Genomic DNA, 18,897 nt, shown 5'->3' with positions numbered 1-18,897 from the left:
AAATTTTGAGATCTGAAATAACACCACGCTTTAATTTTTTATATTGTAATGATGAGAAAAATTCTGTTCTACCGCTATTGTATTTTTCATCTTTGACTGGAACAGCTCTGAGTAGAGTTGAAGGACTTTCTAGTTGAATATTATCCGTCGTACTTATTTGATCAAGATGGATGCACAACTCTTTATAGGGAACTAAATCGGGTAATTTATCTCCATGCACTGTTTTGTTGGGTGGTATTAATCCTCCGCGTGCAAGTCCAAGTGTTTCTGCCAACATCTCAGCAAGAATTAAATTATCTTCTCTAACGCTTAATTTCAGCATCCCCTTCGACTCATTTTGTGTGAGACTAATTCCCAAAGGCTTAAAAAATTCATCATTGAGTGAGCATACACTGTAATACCCATCAGGTATAACAATGCGAGTGTGATCAATACCTATTTCACCTATTAATAACTCACTATTACCTCTTGCAGCACTTATATTGGTCCACCGTGGGTAATACGTTACATCGCAGATAGCGACTTCAAGTTGACCATCCGAGTGATCGATAGTATGAAGCAGTTCAATAGACTGACCATTTGTTATTCCCGGGAGTGTAACATACATATTAAATATACAAAGATACTATATCATAACTTAAAATTAGAAATCAACTTACATTACTAATCAGTCAATTTAGTAAGTGCCTCTGGTGCTAATTTTGTTGTTGAATTCCCTGATATCTTTGAAAAATACAGGGTCACGGCAACTAGCGATAAAATGGTGCACGATTGGTTCCATAATCCGATGCAATTTTGGCAGAACCAGTTAAACTTTGCCATATGGTGTGCAACAACAGGATGTGGTGTATCTCTTTATGCCCCAGGATTTGAACTAAATAAGTCTGTTTTATCATTTCACGTGTACTATCAGATTAGACATATTCTTAAAGAAATTAGTGCCCCGTTACCGCTGGATCGAGCATGGAATTCCTCAAATAATCCGTACAATAGGTTTGCGTATGAACGTATTTCTCAGGAATTTAATATTGCTACGAGTAAAGATTGGTGTTTTAAAGGACTTAACCATGGTCTAGGTGTTCCGTACAGTGGACAAAAAACAGTTAAAGAAGAAAGCGATGATTTTGAGTTAAAAAAACTAATCAACCATTCAATCCATTTAAGTTGTTACAGAAAAACAATCTTTTTGTAAGATTACATAATCTTAATCATGGCTTGGAACTTTCGCGTAAAGATTGGAGGGGAGATCTTATGAGTTTTAAGGGTGGTTTGGCTTACATTGTTACAAACTTTGTACAACTGAACAATACCGCAAACGCTTGGAATGAATTTCCATATGATAAAACAGAAAATAATTTTACTAACCCAGGAGTTGTAAGAGTTAATGAATCAATAAGAACTTATGTATGGACAATTCTTGGTGCACAATCGCAAACACGAACGGGAATCATCGGTTCTGGGACGGCTCTCCATGCACAAAAACTGTTTGTTGCAAACGTGTAGGATGCTATTAATTCACCAGTTGATATACCATCTTCTATAAAACGTTATCAAGATGTATTACAGAACGCTCAATCCAAGGTAGACTACGTTTATGTGCCAGGACTATAAATGTCTCCGAGTAATATGGAACTTAAGATCTGTCAAGTGATAGGCTATAATAATAATAAAATTGTTATTGCTACCGATCAACAAAAACCAGGTATAAATTCAGATATTAATACCGAATTAATAACACAAACAAACACAGGCGAAATGGGAATAGTCAAGCCACAGACACCACATCCATCTGTAGCACAACAGAAGAGTCGTTCAGAGTTATAGCGGTTTCTTTAATAACAGTAAACAATACTTTGCAGTACAATACGTTTTTACCAGGGCGAACGTGGCAGAGACTTGTGAGAGGAGACTGTGGTGATTGTTCAGGCACGACCAGACGCGACAAGAGCTTGTCCCTATGTGTTGTTCTGGTGGGAGCTAGGTTGACTGGTGGTTGTTAGTCGTGGCGGCTGTTAGAGACCCGGGGCTGCTCTCCGGGACTGCTCTGTCGATCTGGTCTTGGTTGGTGTTGCTGGTTCTGTGCCTTCTTGCCTCTCTCTGCGTCCCTCTGCGTCTTCTCCGTACTTTACTGACGGACCGGCTTATATGTGGATAGCCCGGCTGGCTGAACATGACCCAACACGCGCTGGCACCACGATTTCGTCAGCCTGAATCACGATTCATCAATCAGCCGACGACAATTGTCGGTCAGTACATGACAGTTCGGGACCATTGGGTCACAAAACAGGTCAGTCCTTGATATATCCCCTGATGTGTGGAGGGTGTCCCTCCACATTAACACAGTTCCTGACCACTAGGTTACTGGAGAATCAAAGCACCACTTTGTCTAACACGGTCGTCAATCAGCTGGAGGCAAATTGTCAGCCAGTAACTGTCTCATCGTGACCATTAGGTCACCTGGACAGGAAACTCTCCAGTATAGCCGGCGGCAACATACAGCCTCTGGCCACACCGAATAGTGCTACACATCTACTGACGCACAACCACAAGTGCCACCACATATTGCCGCTAAAAACCAACATATCGATGAAAAAACAGCGCTTATAGAAGGTGGAGTCGCCGCTGGTTTACTCATGATTTGGTTAAATAGTCTTTAGCGGATACATACAATAGCATGGAATTGCTACGATCAGTGCCCACAAGTTTTGACTGAGCCAAGTGGTGGTCTTAGCTAATAAATTCAAGAGCCAGGAAACAATACTCCCTATTATACCAGGAAGTGCAGACGCGTCTGTCTGTCTGTCCGTCTGTCCGTCCGTAATCATTTCCTTTTCCGGGGCAGAATTCGAAAACTATTCAGTGTAGTTGATCGAAACTTGGCAAATCTATCAGGCACATACTGAAGTGGTGCCTTTTGATATTTTGGGATTTTTCTAATTTTTATTTTTTTAGATTTTTATGGAATGAAGTTGGACATAGACTGAATTGGGGATGGGGTTCGTTTCCGGGGCAGAATTTGAAAACCATTCAGTGTATTTGATTGAAACTTGGCAAATCTATCAGGCACATACTGAAGTGGTGCCTTTTGATATTTTGGGATTTTTCTAATTTTTATTTTTTTCAATGTTTATGGAATGAAGTTGGACATAGACTCAATTGGGGATGGGGTTCGTTTCCGGGGCAGAATTCGAAAACCATTCAGTGTATTTGATTGAAACTTGGCAAATCTATCAGGAACATACTGAAGTGGTGCCTTTTGATATTTTGGGATTTTTCTAATTTTTATTTTTTTCAATGTTTATGGAATGAAGTTGGACATAGACTCAATTGGGGATGGGGTTCGTTTCCGGGACAGAATTCGAAAACCATTCAGTGTATTTGATTGAAACTTGGCAAATCTATCAGGAACATACTGAAGTGGTGCCTTTTGATATTTTGGGATTTTTCTAATTTTTATTTTTTTTCAATTTTAATGGAATGAAGTTGGACATAGACTCAATTGGGGATGGGGTTCGTTTCCGGGGCAGAATTCGAAAACCATTCAGTGTATTTGATTGAAACTTGGCAAATCTATCAGGAACATACTGAAGTGGTGCCTTTTGATATTTTGGGATTTTCTAATTTTTATTTTTTTCAATGTTTATGGAATGAAGTTGGACATAGACTCAATTGGGGATGGGGTTCATTTCCGGGGCAGAATTCGAAAACCATTCAGTGTATTTGATTGAAACTTGGCAAATCTATCAGGCACATACTGAAGTGGTGCCTTTTGATATTCTGGGATTTTACTAATTTTTATTTTTTTTCAATTTTAATGGAATGAAGTTGGACATAGACTCAATTGGGGATGGGATTCGTTTCCGGGGCAGTTTTCGAAAACCATTCAGTGTATTTGATCGAAACTTGGCAAAACTATCAGGCACATACCGAAGTGGTGCCTTTTGATATTTTATTTTTTTACGAATTTTTTTTTTTAAAATGGTTTATGGAAAGAAGTTGGACCTAGACTCCATTTGGGAACGGGTTCATTTCCGGGCCAGAATTCGAAAACCATTCAGTGGGTAAACAATGTATGCTTCTTATTCAACTGTTGACTCATTACATACAGAATTGCACATTTACTTGTGGTTACTTTACAGACAGCTGCAGGGGGGATATGTCATCTTTCTGATGACTCTTGTTTATCCACTTTTTTACGCCACCCCTATCACTAGGCAGTGCACCACCTCCTGTACCACCTGTACCACCGGTTAATGTGAGAGTCAAAGTCGATATAATAAATCCCAATGCGGTTAAAATACTGGCAATGGTTATCCCCTGAAAGATCACCAGGAACAAAAAAGATACGACGTGGAATATCAATCTAAACGTCCCCACGAGATCGTTGAAGGGTATTTTAATGTTGTTCGAGGACCCCTCCGATGCATTTAAAAGAAATACCGAGAAGTTCTACAATCCCAAGATTACAAAAGTAGAATTGACTATTGAGGGCGTTCCTAATCAACTATATAGTCAAGGAATGCTAGCGTATCAACAGTGGGATGAGATTAAAAAACTCCCTTCTATAAAACGAAGCCCAGAAGTTAACGCGGTCGTGAAAGATCTGTCTCTCGGGGGTGTATCGATGGGTGAATACCTTACCACGAAGTATGCGCTATGGCTCGACATGCGAACAACAGACGATGACCAACTACATGGAAGTGGGCGGAGAATAGAAAATGCTAGCGAGGGTGCATCTTCCCGAGGCAAAGGAGTTAACTGACTATAAAAGTCCAGTTTCCACCCTTGCCGAACTAGGCTGCTATTAGGGAGTTACGAGTCTATGCATAGTCAAATCAAAATCGCGCAGCGAAATCGTGCAGATTTCGATCGATTGCAGGATTTGCAAAGCATGTGCATAGCCAATTCGTTGTCAGCAGATATTTTCCAAATCCGTTCATGTTTTTAATCAAGGTGCTCACGTGATTTGATGCATTTCGCGATTTAAGACCCGTTTTATCACAATATAGATCTTGATTATCGATCAGATCGTCCTGACTGGGCGCCACCTTTTTGTGTGAAGCAAACGCAAGTGATACGAGAGATGGAATCTGATTGGTCCATAGGAGAGGCTTAGAAGGGACATAATTGGTAATAGCCACTGGGGGCGCAACGGTCGAGCCCAGTAATTCAAGCCTAGTTTGTCAAGGGTGGAAACTGGACTTTTAAAGTCAGTTAACTCTCTTGCCTCGGGAAGATGGCGAGGGTGTCACTATACAGATAACGAAGCTCCAGGAATCAGCTGGTAAATTAAACATATATTCGTACGTTATTATGGATGCGCAACTTAATATACAGAATGGACAATTCGTGCAAGCAATCTATTGATAATCTTTTACCTAAAGAACCGCACTGCGCTATCATCTGCGGGCAAACGGGTTGTGGAAAAACAGCTTTTATTCTAGATATTTTAGAAAGTCATTATCGGGATCATATTATTATTCTGTACCCGACTATAAACGTTAATAAAACATACCTATCGAGAGATTGGGTAATGAATGAAGATGGGGTACACAGAGTTGATCCGGGCGATCGTTTACAAGACTGTTTACGAGTATGTCACGAAAAATACAAAGGAGAATCAACCCTTTTCATAATAGACGACTGCAGCGCGAGTAAAGAACTCACCAAAAAGAAAGATATGCTTTCATATTTAGCATTCTCCTGACGGCATACTCAGCATAGCATTTGGGTACTTACTCAAAAATACAACTCTGTCCTGAAAGATCTTAGAGAGCAGACCAAATGGGTAGCCCTGTTTCATTGCAAAGACCGAGATTCATTTGAGGAATGTTTACGCGAAAATGATGTTATTTCTACCAAGTCCGAACGAGATAAAGTCAGAAAACTGTTAGCTTCAATGAAGCATTGTAAACTCGTATTAAAAACCGATCAACCAGCTGCTTATGCAATTGCTTAGCAAAGATATCAAAATTATAGCAAAAATATAGCAAAATTATAACAAATATAGCAAAAATAGCAAAAAATACGATAAATTGAACATTAGCGATTATTATGACATAATGTGGCTTGAAATCCTCATTCTTTCGCAACAGTTTATTATTACGGGTTGTATTGGATATGCCATATTTTATTATGTTAGACTTAAATATCTCCTTAGGTATTACATTATGGAATGCGACGAACTCATCGAACAAATGCTCAAAGAACCAGATCAAGATATAGATAAATCTTTAGATAAACATAGAGAAAGACTCACCGCTTTGGTAGCCGGTGGAAAATGTTCACAATATTTTGGGGAAAATTTTACCATCGAAAAAATTGATAACATGGCTGATGAAGAAATTAAAAAACTGTACGCACGTTACGAGTCTTGACTGGGAGCTACCATGACTAAAACAATAGTGTCGGCTATGTTACAACTATACACAGTCGTAGGTAGTATGTTTCTCCCTATCCCGGCAGAACATCGCCCGTATTTATGCGAATCTCTCGAGAAAGACCCATTCATCGAACACGCTATAAGCTCAGTGAGCTGTGAGTTTTATCATAGATACGGAATGTTCTTAGCTCCACTCACCACAGCTTTAATAACGGCTAGGTATTGTCAATTTAAACATACCTGCCCACTTAATAATAATGGAGACTCAAGTGACACCACCACAGATTGTGCAACAGATTGTGGAACCACAATCACAACAAGTGAACAAGGATGCACAACGGATTGTGAATGAGGAAATACCACAAGCCAGAGTGACGAAGAACCCCCCAAAAATCGTCGCCGGTAGAAAGGGCGGGCTGGCGAGGAAAGCAAAACTAATGCATAATTCAAATATTGAACATAGTCGTCCGATTAAAACTTGGGCACTAGTAGGAGTTGTTGCTATAGCGGTGGTATGGTTGTTTTATAAGACCGAAGAAGAGAAAACGTCACCCCCGATTACACAACAAGAAATTCAATTAGAGGTTAGCCCCCATATAATGCTATAAGAAGCATGACTTCTCCAGTTACAGACGGTAAAATGTTGGTAAACGCAACGTATCATTCAGCGGTGGTCAGCGTCTTGGCCATTGGCTATGCCCGTATAACTAAAATGATAACTAAAGCCACACCACCCAAGCTAGATTTTAATGGTTATGATATCGGTATGATGATTCTTGATATTGGATTGGCTATGGCAACAAAAGATATGCTCATCATACAAGGGCTTATCCCAGAAGACATAATGAAGTAATTAAACATTTGAATATATTATACTCATATAAACATGGCATCAATTGCGATGATGGTCGGTGGAGCTGTTGTTAATGCTCTAGCTTTTTCGGGGAGTAATTATTTTTTTAGTATGAGAGGAGAGGAGCGTAAACGACATAATAAAGCATTAGAACAACTCGAAGCAGCCCAGTCACAATGGACAAGACAGAGGATATTAAGATTAGATTTTATTAATGAAGAACTACGTAAGCAGGGACTTTTAATTGAAACGTTTAAGGATGTTGTATCTGCCATGCACGAATACTTCCTCGTTTATGGAAAAAAACTTGACCCAATACAGAGACCAACAATAAGTCAGTTTTATACACTGTCAGAGGAACAAAAAAGACGCGAGATACTATTCATAATGTTTGGGTTATCAGTCATCGCTATTTGTAGCTACACAATAACTACACATAAACCATGACCTAGTTAGGGCGGGCGGGCGGGCGAGTCTTATCAGCCATGTCACCCTGGCTCACCAGTGGAGATGTGATTTGCATTTAGACAAATGATATGATAGATGTATAACCATGAATCTGTGCAGATTTACACTCATGGGGAAGCAGACTCAATGCAACCGACGTTCTGTTGATATTTACTGTGGCATCCACTCTTATTACATCAGGCGGGGAAACATTAACTATACATGTTCTGTGTGTGGGATAGGGGTCAAAGGTCGTTATTGTTAATGTAAGAAACACGGTGCTGATAGGGTCAGGAACCAGATTATTTACGCTAGGAAGAGAGATAACATCAATGAGAGGAATAGGTTGGGGAGAATACGTATTTAGATATATGAAAAACAACCATTTAGACATTTGACTCATTTTGCATATACCATTAAACCACAATGGTTTTTGTGAGAGAGTTGAAGGCTTTAGCAAAACAACGTGGTCAACATGGATATTCTCAAATCAGAAAAACTGAATTGATCGATTAAGTCGGTTTGGAATACAACAAACCCCAGACTGTAAGAGAACTCAAAGCTCAAGCAAAAAACAGTGGGCTGAGAGGTTATTCTCGAATGAGAAAAGCTGAATTGATCGCTTTACTAGATAATAATCAATCCGATGATAAAAAACAACAAGAATTAAAATTTGTACCCACATCCGCCGGCATTGGTAAATATCTAAGAGGTTGGATGATGGATATTAATTCCAACATGGATGTTAATGATGTTAAGCCCATCATATCAGGCAAAATTAACGAGGAATTAGATGATTTACATAGTTAAAATACCAGCTGACAATTAAAATGTCATTGAGTAAAAGTAGCGCAGACGTTAGCACTAAATATATCGAACCATATTTCCGGAACAATCAAGAAGTTATAACCGAATCTGATACTATAAACGCATCATTAGATACATCAATTCAGAGGATACAGGAAACTTTAGAATGCTGGACTAATAGAGGTTCGGGTTTGGGTGAGGATAAAATCGATAGTTTATATTTAGATATAGCAAATTATATGCCCTTCAAAGGTGGATCTTATATAGATTTACCCCCGTATTATAAAAAGAAAAAAGCCATAATTAATGTAAAAAATAAATCCGATGACTGTTTTAGAATGATGATAAGATCTGCATTGTTCCTCGTAGACAAAAATCCGGATAGACCTTCTAGCTATCCCCAAAACGATTGACTAAACCTCGATGGTATAGACGAACCTACACCAATATCACAAATTGATAAGGTGGAAAAGCAAAATAATTTAGCTATAAATGTTTTCGAACATTCTTCTAAAGGAATTGTTGTTCACAGGATAAGCTCCGCTCCGGAACATATTCCCAGAATCAATTCATTTCTGATCGAAAAAGATGGTAAATATCATTATACGTGGATAAAGAGTTTTAGCAGACTATTATACGATCAAACAACCCATAAGGAAAAGTAATATTTCTGCCAAAGATGCCTGCATGGGTACAGCAGACAAGATTTATTAGAAGCACATAAAGAAGACTGTAGAGGTGTTGGACAGACTGCTATCAGGATCGATATGCCTAAAGAGGGGAAAAATATATTAAAGTTTGAACATTATTGTAATGAAATGCCAGTACCATATGTAATTTACGCCGACTTCGAAGCGCTTATCAAACCTATAGAAAATACCAACCGAAGCAATCAAGATAATCAAGATAGTTTTACGTACAAAACTCAAGAACATATTCCTTGTGGGTTTGGATATATAGTTGTAAGGTATGATGGGAAAACAAACCCGCCCATGATTTACAGAGGTCCCGATGCAGCGGGAAAGTTCCTAGAATATCTACAAAATGAAGAAAATGAAGAGAGAATAATCAGGGCAAATTTATCGTGTAAGAAACCCATGTGTATGACGAAAGATGATTGGAGGGCCTATAAGAAGTCAACGAGTTGTCATGTTTTTAATAAACCCCTGAATGGGGATTCTGTAAGAGATCATTGCCACGTCACGGGTAATTATCGGGGAGCCACACATAACGAGTGTAATTTGAAACTAAAAATGAATTCTCAAATAATACCCATCCCCGTTGTGTTTCATAACCTTAGAGGATACGATCCTCATCTCATCATGCAAGCTATCTCAAAGACCGACGGTGGCTTAACGTGTATTCCTAATAATATGGAAAAATACATGTCGTTCTCATTGACTAAAACTATACATTATACGGACAAGGATGGGAAAGCCAGAATAAAGCAAAGTTATTGGCTTAGATTCATAGACTCCGTACAGTTTCTGTTATCTTCCATGGACAATTTAGCTAATGCGAACAATACCGATAACTTTGCGATAACAAATCAATATACCGATCGGTGCCATCATTTGTTGCTGAGAAAAGGTGTATATCCTTACGAATATATGGATGATTGGTCTAGATTCAACGAAACTAAATTAGCACCTCTTGAATCATTTTTATACAGAATCTAAAATAACAGATGCCGATTATGAACACGCTCTGACAGTGTGGGATAAATTAGGTTGTAAGAATTTAGGTGATTATCACGATCTGTACTTAAAAACCGATGTACTGTTACTCGCCGATATATTCGAGATATTTAGAAAGACATGTTTAAAACAATACGGCTTGGACCTGGCATGGTACTATTCCAGTCCCGGACTATCGTGGGATGCATTATTGAAGAAGACCGGCGTAGAACTGAAACTACGCACCGATTATGATATGCACTTGTTTATTGAGAAAGGATTAAGAGGTGGTATATCGATGGTAGTGAAAAGGTATTCTAAGGCTAATAATAAATTAATGGAAGGATATAATCCGAGTAAACCCTACACACACATATTATATCTCGACGCCAACAATTTGTACGGATGGGCTATGAGTCAACCTTTACCCACAGGTGGTTTTGAGTGGGTCGATGATATCGAAGTGAATGATATCCATAATATCAATGTGAATAAAGGGTACATACTAGAAGTTGACTTGGAATATCCAACAGAGTTACATAAAGACCATAACAGTTATCCGCTAGCTCCGAAAGATTAATGGTGAATAAAGATTGGATGTCGGAATATCAACACTCCTTGATGGGTAATACTAGGTTAGCTAACGTAGAAAAACTCATACCAAATTTGATGGATAAGACAAAATATATAGTTCACTACAGAAATCTTCAGTTATATCTATCGTTAGGTATGAAACTAAAGAAAATACACAGAGTTCTAAAGTTTGATCAAAGCCCTTGGATGGAGCCCTATATAAGGCTGAACACAGATTTAAGAAAGATAGCTACCAGCGATTTCGAAAAGGACCTGTATAAGCTCATGAATAACTCAGTATTTGGTAAAACTATGGAGAATCTAAGGAAGCGTGTTGATGTTAAATTAGTCAGATCTAATGAGGAAGAAAGACTCAGGAAACTTATAGCCACTCCGGCTTTTAACAGAAGCAAGATATTCGATAACGACTTAGCCGCGTTGCATATGCAGAAGAGTAATATAAAATTCAACAGACCGGTGTACGTCAGTATGAGTATTCTCAACTTGTCAAAGCACTTAATGTATGACTTTTATTACAACGAACTTAAGAAGCAGTACGGCGATAGATGTCAGGTGTTATATACCGACACAGATTCTTTGTTGTTGGAAATACAAACCCAGGATGTGTATAAAGATATGGCAGAAAAAATAGATATGTACGACACGAGCGATTACCCAAAAGATAATCCACTGCACAGCGTAGTAAATAAAAAGGTGTTAGGTAAGATGAAGGATGAATGTGCTTGGACTCCTATAGCGGAGTATGTCAGATTAAGAACTAAGATGTATTCTATAAAGAAGTCTGATAATGGAGAGATAAGAAAAGCTAAGGGTGTTAAGAAGTATGTGGTATAAAAGCATATCAAACACGAACAGTATAAAGTAACATTATTCAACGGTAGAACATTCAAACACGAGATGAACTCTTTAAGAAGTTACAATCACAGGATATATGGATTAAGAATGAACAAGACATCATTATCCCCCTTAGATACAAAGAGATGGATTGATAAGGATGGTGTAACTACCTATGCTTATGGTTATGGCGGTAATACTGTATCGTTTGGAACTATAAGCAACTCTTCTCGTACAAATGCCCTGCCCGGTCCATCTTTAAGATTATAAAAAATAGGCTCTCCTTCTTTCATAACTTATCTACTAATGTTATATGTCTTAAGAGACCAAATCGGATCGTTTGCGCGACGTAGGCCTCCTTCGAGTTCACCGGGCTGGTATAAATATCTATCCGGACGTTTTTGTTCTTTGCCTTTCCTCGGTGCTGAAGATTCGGAAATCACGGATTTCATTTTAATCGCATCGGATGGTTTCTTCCCGATTAATCTCGTTACTTCATTATTCAGCACTGATACAACAGCTGATAATCGTGTCCACCATTCGGTTGATCTCAATCGTTCGGATTTCATTTTGATCCCATACTGATAGCCAAACAAACGTTCCGCTAATGTCCGGTTAAATCTTTCAACGATAGCTTGACTGCGGTGGGCCTCGTTTTCACCACGCCTGATGTCGACATCGTGCTTTGTTAACAGTTTAGTTACTGATCCCATAAACTCACAACCAGGATCTACTTGAAATAGCTTAGGCCATTTTAGTAGTCCGCGTTTATATATGCGACTCAGTGCCTAAGCTACTTCTGTTGAATCTTTCGAGGTTAATTGCTCAGCCTCTTTGTATCGACTAGCCACATCCACTACGGTTAAAGCATATTTATATGTTTTGCATCTTACCTTATCATGGGGAAGAAACAAGAGGTCAGCCTGATGAACTTCATTCGTTGTAAAAATATCAAACTTCTTCCTCGGTATATAATGCGGTGCTGGTAAGTATATTTGCCACATCGCTTGTTTCTTTTACCAATCCTTGGCCACATCTTTAGATACCTAAGCCGCAGTGGCTAATTTTTTTATTGCTCCTATACCTTTCCAATATCCTCGTGGGCTATAGTAAATTTTATCCATTATTAATTAATATTGATGTTTCTTTTAATACGAATCATGACGATTGTTAAATCGCATCATCATTTTTGCATAAAAAATTCCCCCTGTAGTGGTGGTATAAGTATATAAATCTGGCTCCAGTTGAAGTGAGCCAGAACCCCCATTACCTATTCTACTCTGCTAGTAAATATGGTTTTCCTGATAAAAGGGTCAGATCAAATATGACTGGAATCCGTTTCAACATTTCAGATCTAAGAGCTGGTGAAATAATGACACAACATCCTTGTATAGAACACTATTGTGCAGTGTCAACTCATCTGCTAATGTCTCATATTTTGACACAGGAGTATTGTCTCTGTGATCTGTCTATCCTGCAAGAGCTTTTGACTTGAGAGTTCCTACCAAGTATGCTGTTGCGTCGACGTCAGTCACTGTATTTGATCCAGTCTCAGATTGATGACACTCTCCATATCCATAAAGACTACATTTTCCTGTGTTATATTGAAGATCACATAATCTGTTTGAAACACTTCTATTTGATGGCTTGGGAAAAATGTTCTTGATGGGAGGTCTTCAATGCACATTTCAGAATCCATCTTGTAGTTCATCTCAAGATTATACTTTTGTAATCATAGATCTACTCTGCTTTGGAGCTGATTTGTGTGGTCAGAATTCGCATGTGTCTTCTCCTGGTCAAACCTTTCTCAGACAAACAATAGCTAAACCTTCTATTTTTATCTGTGCATAGTTGCACATTTGGCAAGAGTGACTGAGAAGCAAAACAGATTGGTTGCCCAGTTTGGAGCAAGGTCGCTCCTAGTCAAGCTTTACTATCATCAGCTTCAACTGTGACTTCATGTACATCACAAATTGTGATGTACATCATCTGTAAATCCTTGTTGTATCACAGCCATTTGAAAGTCGTTAACCACATTAAATGTAGAGTATCAATTACTTCAGACAAATGTGGCAGGAATTTGGATGGTACAATCTCATCTCTGAGCCACACTGTTGTGAGATTTCCATGGAGGTGATGAAGAGGGATTTTGTGTTAAAGGCTCAAGCCACCCAAGACCATTACAGATACACCATGAAAGCTTTCACCACATCTAAAGACGGAAATCTAACCATCACTGAACTGCAGGCAGAATCAAGACACATCAGTAAACAGCCGATGTGACCATTTGGTGCTTATTCCAATGAATATGAGCTGGGCCAGAATAGGTGGTGTTACAGCTGGACATCTTGAATGGATCCTGGCAACATGGAGACAGTTTCTTATGGTCTGTGAACTGACATTCACTTGAGTGGCTGTCCGTACCTGCAGCTGTGTTTGGGAGAATCTTTGTTGCAATTGCCATGGTCATGATCAATAACGATTATCCTTAATGGTGGGTTACAAGCTGGTTTGTCAGAATTTGACCACTGCAACAGGTGCCACTATAATTTGTTTTTCAAACCATGTATTGCTTGGACATCATTGGGATATCCTGTACAGAATGTCTGGAGAGTTTGTACTTTGAAAAACAAAGTTTGGGTGGAGCTACAGGTTAGGTTCAAAGTGAAGGGCATTTGAAAAATATACATTTGCCATTTTCACCAATGTGCCTCTTTATGCAGATTTTTTTAAAAGTCTTATCAACATGGTGGTTATATCATTTGAGTGCCTAGTAGCTCAAGGTGACCTACTTTTGATGAGAGCATCTGTTATACCTTTGAATTCCACTTTGGAATGTCATATCTAGTTTTTATCTTCTTGGTAATGTACCTCAAATACTTTTCACACATACTGAAGGTCATACACAATACTCAAATATGTTATGTTATCAAAACTCAAGAAGTGTTTATGGACCGTCTGTTTGGGTTGGAGGAGAGGGACAGCAGTCGTTTTAATTCCAGTCATCACCTGTTTGCATGCATGTAGGAGTGAGTGACATAAGTAAATCTATGTCTTTCACAAGGCATGTTATGTCAGTAAACCTTATAAGAGGATGTCATCAAGCTTGAAGGGGTGTCATAAATTCTGGAAGTGGCATCACACACTAGTGGATGTGACTGATGTCTGATTGACTGGAAGTGATGTCATTTAATGTTGGATGCAGCATAACATCTTCCGTTCTGTAACACAGATATCTAGCTACTACAAACAAGAAAACACATGGATTTAATCCCTTGGCAAAAGTGTTATTCTATAGTTATTCTATATGTTTGAAGCATTGGTTTGCTTCATTCTGTGTTAACTGCCTTGAGGTTAAAGGAACATAATATATTTCTTACCCCTCCTGTCTGTGGGACTCCAGCTACATAAGTAAAGAGTTTGTACTAAAGTGATAGTTCAACAATCTAGTTTAGTGTTGAAAACACATTATGTTCTGGTATCACTATCAATGTGGTGTTGAACAGTTGTCTTGGTCGTGGAGGATTATTGCTTGAAAACTTACTTCTGAATTGTATTTTCATTACTTTGTGCCTCAGTGAGTTATTTCTCTGATCACCAATGTTTCAGCTATAGTATGTCTGCTTGTACTTAGTGTGGTTTAGTCTGATGTATGTAAACTAGAGTACAGCAGCACTGTATCATAATATTCAGTTTATCACTGAAAGTAGCAAGTGAAGCCCCTCATTGCACCCACAGCACCAATTTCTCACTATGGGTTTATTCTTGAAGAAATGGCTGAAAATACTATCTCAAATCTTCTTCATTTCAGTGGCATGATGTGCTGGATGTAATAGCCAAGGGTTTACAGCAAAACAACTTAGCTTTCAGATCCCTTCACATCGCTGGAAAGTTTCAGGTAGGGCTGTCCACAACACTTCATTACCTTAACATAACTTCAAGAACTGAAATGAGGACTTAAGTCATTTGGGAAAGATGTTTAAGCTCACATGAATGAATGTCAAGTGAGCTAATGCTATGGCCTGCTCACTGGACAAACAAGAAAACTTGATGCAAGGCATGCACATGATGCCAAAATCAGTGTTGTATTTTGAAAAGATGATATCATCTTCATGTTCCAAATGCAGAAATGTAGCTAAAATACGCTGGGTGAAAAAGTGTTGCAATAAAGTGTCATGTCATGCGTCATATGACCATGCAAGTTGGGTAATTATCACCTTGGTGTCTGTTAATAGTATACATGATGTATACAACACATTTCGAGTTAAATTAAACAATAAAAACACATGAGGTGACAGTGCATGTACTTTTAATTCACTTCACAATAAGCCCCCTACAGTGCAAGGCAGCACTATGTAGCAGAGTTGAATGTCTATGTTTTCCTCCACTAATGATGACATCTCATTAGTTCTAGAGGTTTAAATTCTATTTTCATTTCAACTGTGTATCAGTGGAGATTGGACACTTAAAATGCATGTCACACGAGTACATACAACTTTGCAGAACTGGATAGATCGTTAATACAAATAGCATATTGAAAACCTCAAAAGGTTTATTTGCAATTTAGTCCTATCAATTTCAAAAGCTGAAACGAAAATACAATGGAGACGGAGGCTATTTATTCAGAGGCTCTGTATAAATGAATGAAGGATAAATTGGTGATTTCTGAGGAAGAAGTGAACGCTCACTTGTTTGAACACAGATTGGTTAGTTTCTTCAGTTTATTTGCTACAAATCACAATATCCTGTTGCAGTCGTGAAGCAGCTCTACAAATATCATGGGCATTAAATATGAACATGAGTTTTGTGATAATGCTGAAATCTTTAAAATTGAAGTAACTGTTAGAAACTGGTAGTTATTCATTAAATTAGGGGATAAACATACTGTGTTTTCAATGTAGAGTTAGGTTAACAGTAGATTTAAATTGAATTTGGAACTGAACGCAGTTGAACATTTGCAAATGTTAAATTTAGCGTTGTTAAATCTACAGGCAACCTAGCTCTACATTGAAAACACAGTATGTTTATCTCCATTCTACTATGACTAAATTAAACGTGAACTCTTTGGTGTTAGTAAATATATTGAATGAAGTGGCTTGGGTTGAGTCCAATTTTTTGAGTGGGTTGTCGATCTGAATTACGGAATCACCGACAACAGCCTTTAAACAAAATATGGCGCTGTATATGCTCTGAGTTTGTTTACACTGTAATACATGTACTTCGATCGGACATATGACAGGCATTGAAAGCATATATGCACGGCAACATCAGCTAACATGAGTGGGGCATCCTGAAAGAAAATTATGCAAGCTTTGCAAAGCTTTCGTTCTACACCGTACGTCATCATTATGACGTCATATCGCGCATTGTGATGCAAAGGAATGACATCACAGTCATATATAGAATGGCGCCAAACTCCAAGCTCTCTGTTGTCCCTAAAACTTAAAATACATTCTCTTTGTAGATTTCTATTGTGTTTTCTGCACAAAATGTATTGCCACACATCCTGTGAATATCATAGTAACCACAACTTTGCATTTTGTCTCCTGTAATTATATATATAATTATTTAAATATGCCTACTGACAATGACTAAAAAAAGTACTATTCTAATAATATTAGCTTCCGCAGTGATGCGGCTGTCAAACCAGCTGTTTCAATCAGAGGGGGTTTATTGTGATTTAATAGTGTTTGATTGACCAATCAGAATCAAGTAATTTCTAAATTCATGGTATAATTAGGAGATAAACATACTGTGTTTTCAATGTAGAGCTAGGTTACCTGTAGATTTAACCCTGCTGAATTGAATTTGGAACTGAACGCTCAGAATCAAGTAAATTCCAAATTCATGGTAGAATAAATGTTAATGCATAAAGTATTAAAATAAAATAGTATTTCAATGTTCTAAATATTAAAGCATAAAAACATTATCACATGAACCAAAACATTCAATAGTTATCTATATTGAAACAATGTTTAATGTAAATGCCCTAATTACCTCGGGCTAATCACCTAATACAATAGATGTCGCCCACCACCTGGTTAGTGTCATAGGGTACATAATGTATATTAAAGTACCAAACGTCAATCTGTACTTTTGTGACACAGAAAAACCTTTTACAGTATTGAATATAGCCCTCTAATGCTTGTGTTTGGTCTCAATGTCCTTTATTCCCGCCATTGCCTTTCTCATTTACATAATCAGAAGGACTTCCGCTTCCGCTCATAAAAACCGGACCATCAACATGATCAACCGGACCAAGCCGGGATATTCACAAAATCATATAGTTAACAATCTCATTTCTGTTTCTTTTCAAGAAAAGATAATGTGAAAGAAACAGAAAAGGTGTCCTGCTCACAAAATCTGAACCAGAAGTGAACAATGTGGAAATTATAACATAAGATGCATCAGTTTTTAAACCTAAGTAAGGATAAGATATATGGATGAACAACTTTTTTATTACAATTAGGGAAGACATTCCGGCGTAGGTTCTAACACCGTTATCAAGCTAGTGATGTACAGATCAATCGATCAATAGTTGGGAGATTTTACGAGCGCTTCAACCTCTGGCTTTTTCGCACTCGGGGCTGACGGGTCTTATAAAATCATAAATAGTGGGAATAATAATAAACATCTAGCCCAAAAAACTGTAAATGAAGGGGGATAAAGTAGGAGAGAGAACGGTATGGGTTGAAGAGGCAGAGAGAGGCCATAACTGATGTACAGAGACTTACTTACTTATATTGGAGATTTTACGATGTACAGAGAATTGTTGACAAGTATATATACGGGAGGCAGTGTTTATACAGTGGAGTAGATTTAAGGTTTAGTTACGCTGGAGTGGAGAAGCCTCTTATGTACACAAAAGTGTAAACATCTTGACTGGTGAAGTCAGTAATATAAACCAAAGGGTGAGGCCAGTTATATAAACAAATGGACGATGACTGATTGGTGTCTTTGATGTAATAGCCTTGGGCACAGTTGATTGATGGTTGGAGTCTTTTGATGTTGAGGCTTCTTGTAGTTTTCTGATTTTGAAGTCTTTGAGGTTGGTGGTGAGGGCTTTTACTTTGTCCCACTGAATGCTGTGGCTTGGGTTGTCACGGATATGGTAGGACAGAGCTGACTTAGAGTCATCATTAAAGGCTGAACTTTGATGTTCTATAATTCAGGTTTTGAGGGGCCATTATAATCGCCAATATAAGCCTGTCCACAATTGCACATAATCTCCTCAGGTCTCTAACTGAGGAACACAGCAAACGAATCTGTCAGGCAATGAAAACACCAGCTCATGGTAAACAAAA

General features: G+C 38.2%; 1 protein-coding gene across 2 annotated transcripts in view; it reads left to right on the top strand.

The window, feature by feature from the left end:
- Positions 1-18,897, top strand: part of LOC124114713 (E3 ubiquitin-protein ligase SHPRH-like) — a 460,251-nt gene that overhangs the window by 397,675 nt on the left and 43,679 nt on the right. For both annotated transcript variants that reach the window (XM_046475414.2, XM_046475413.2), the window contains one exon: positions 15,405-15,491. In XM_046475414.2, coding sequence (XP_046331370.2) covers positions 15,405-15,491 — 87 coding nt within the window. The remainder of the gene's footprint in view (positions 1-15,404; positions 15,492-18,897) is intronic.

The sequence above is a fragment of the Haliotis rufescens genome, unplaced genomic scaffold, assembly GCF_023055435.1.
Source record: "Haliotis rufescens isolate VD_foot unplaced genomic scaffold, xgHalRufe1.0.p SCAF_5, whole genome shotgun sequence".
Taxonomy (NCBI): Eukaryota; Metazoa; Mollusca; class Gastropoda; order Lepetellida; family Haliotidae; genus Haliotis; species Haliotis rufescens.
Note: the sequence above shows the minus strand (reverse complement) of the source record. Positions and strands in the feature narration are given on the sequence as shown.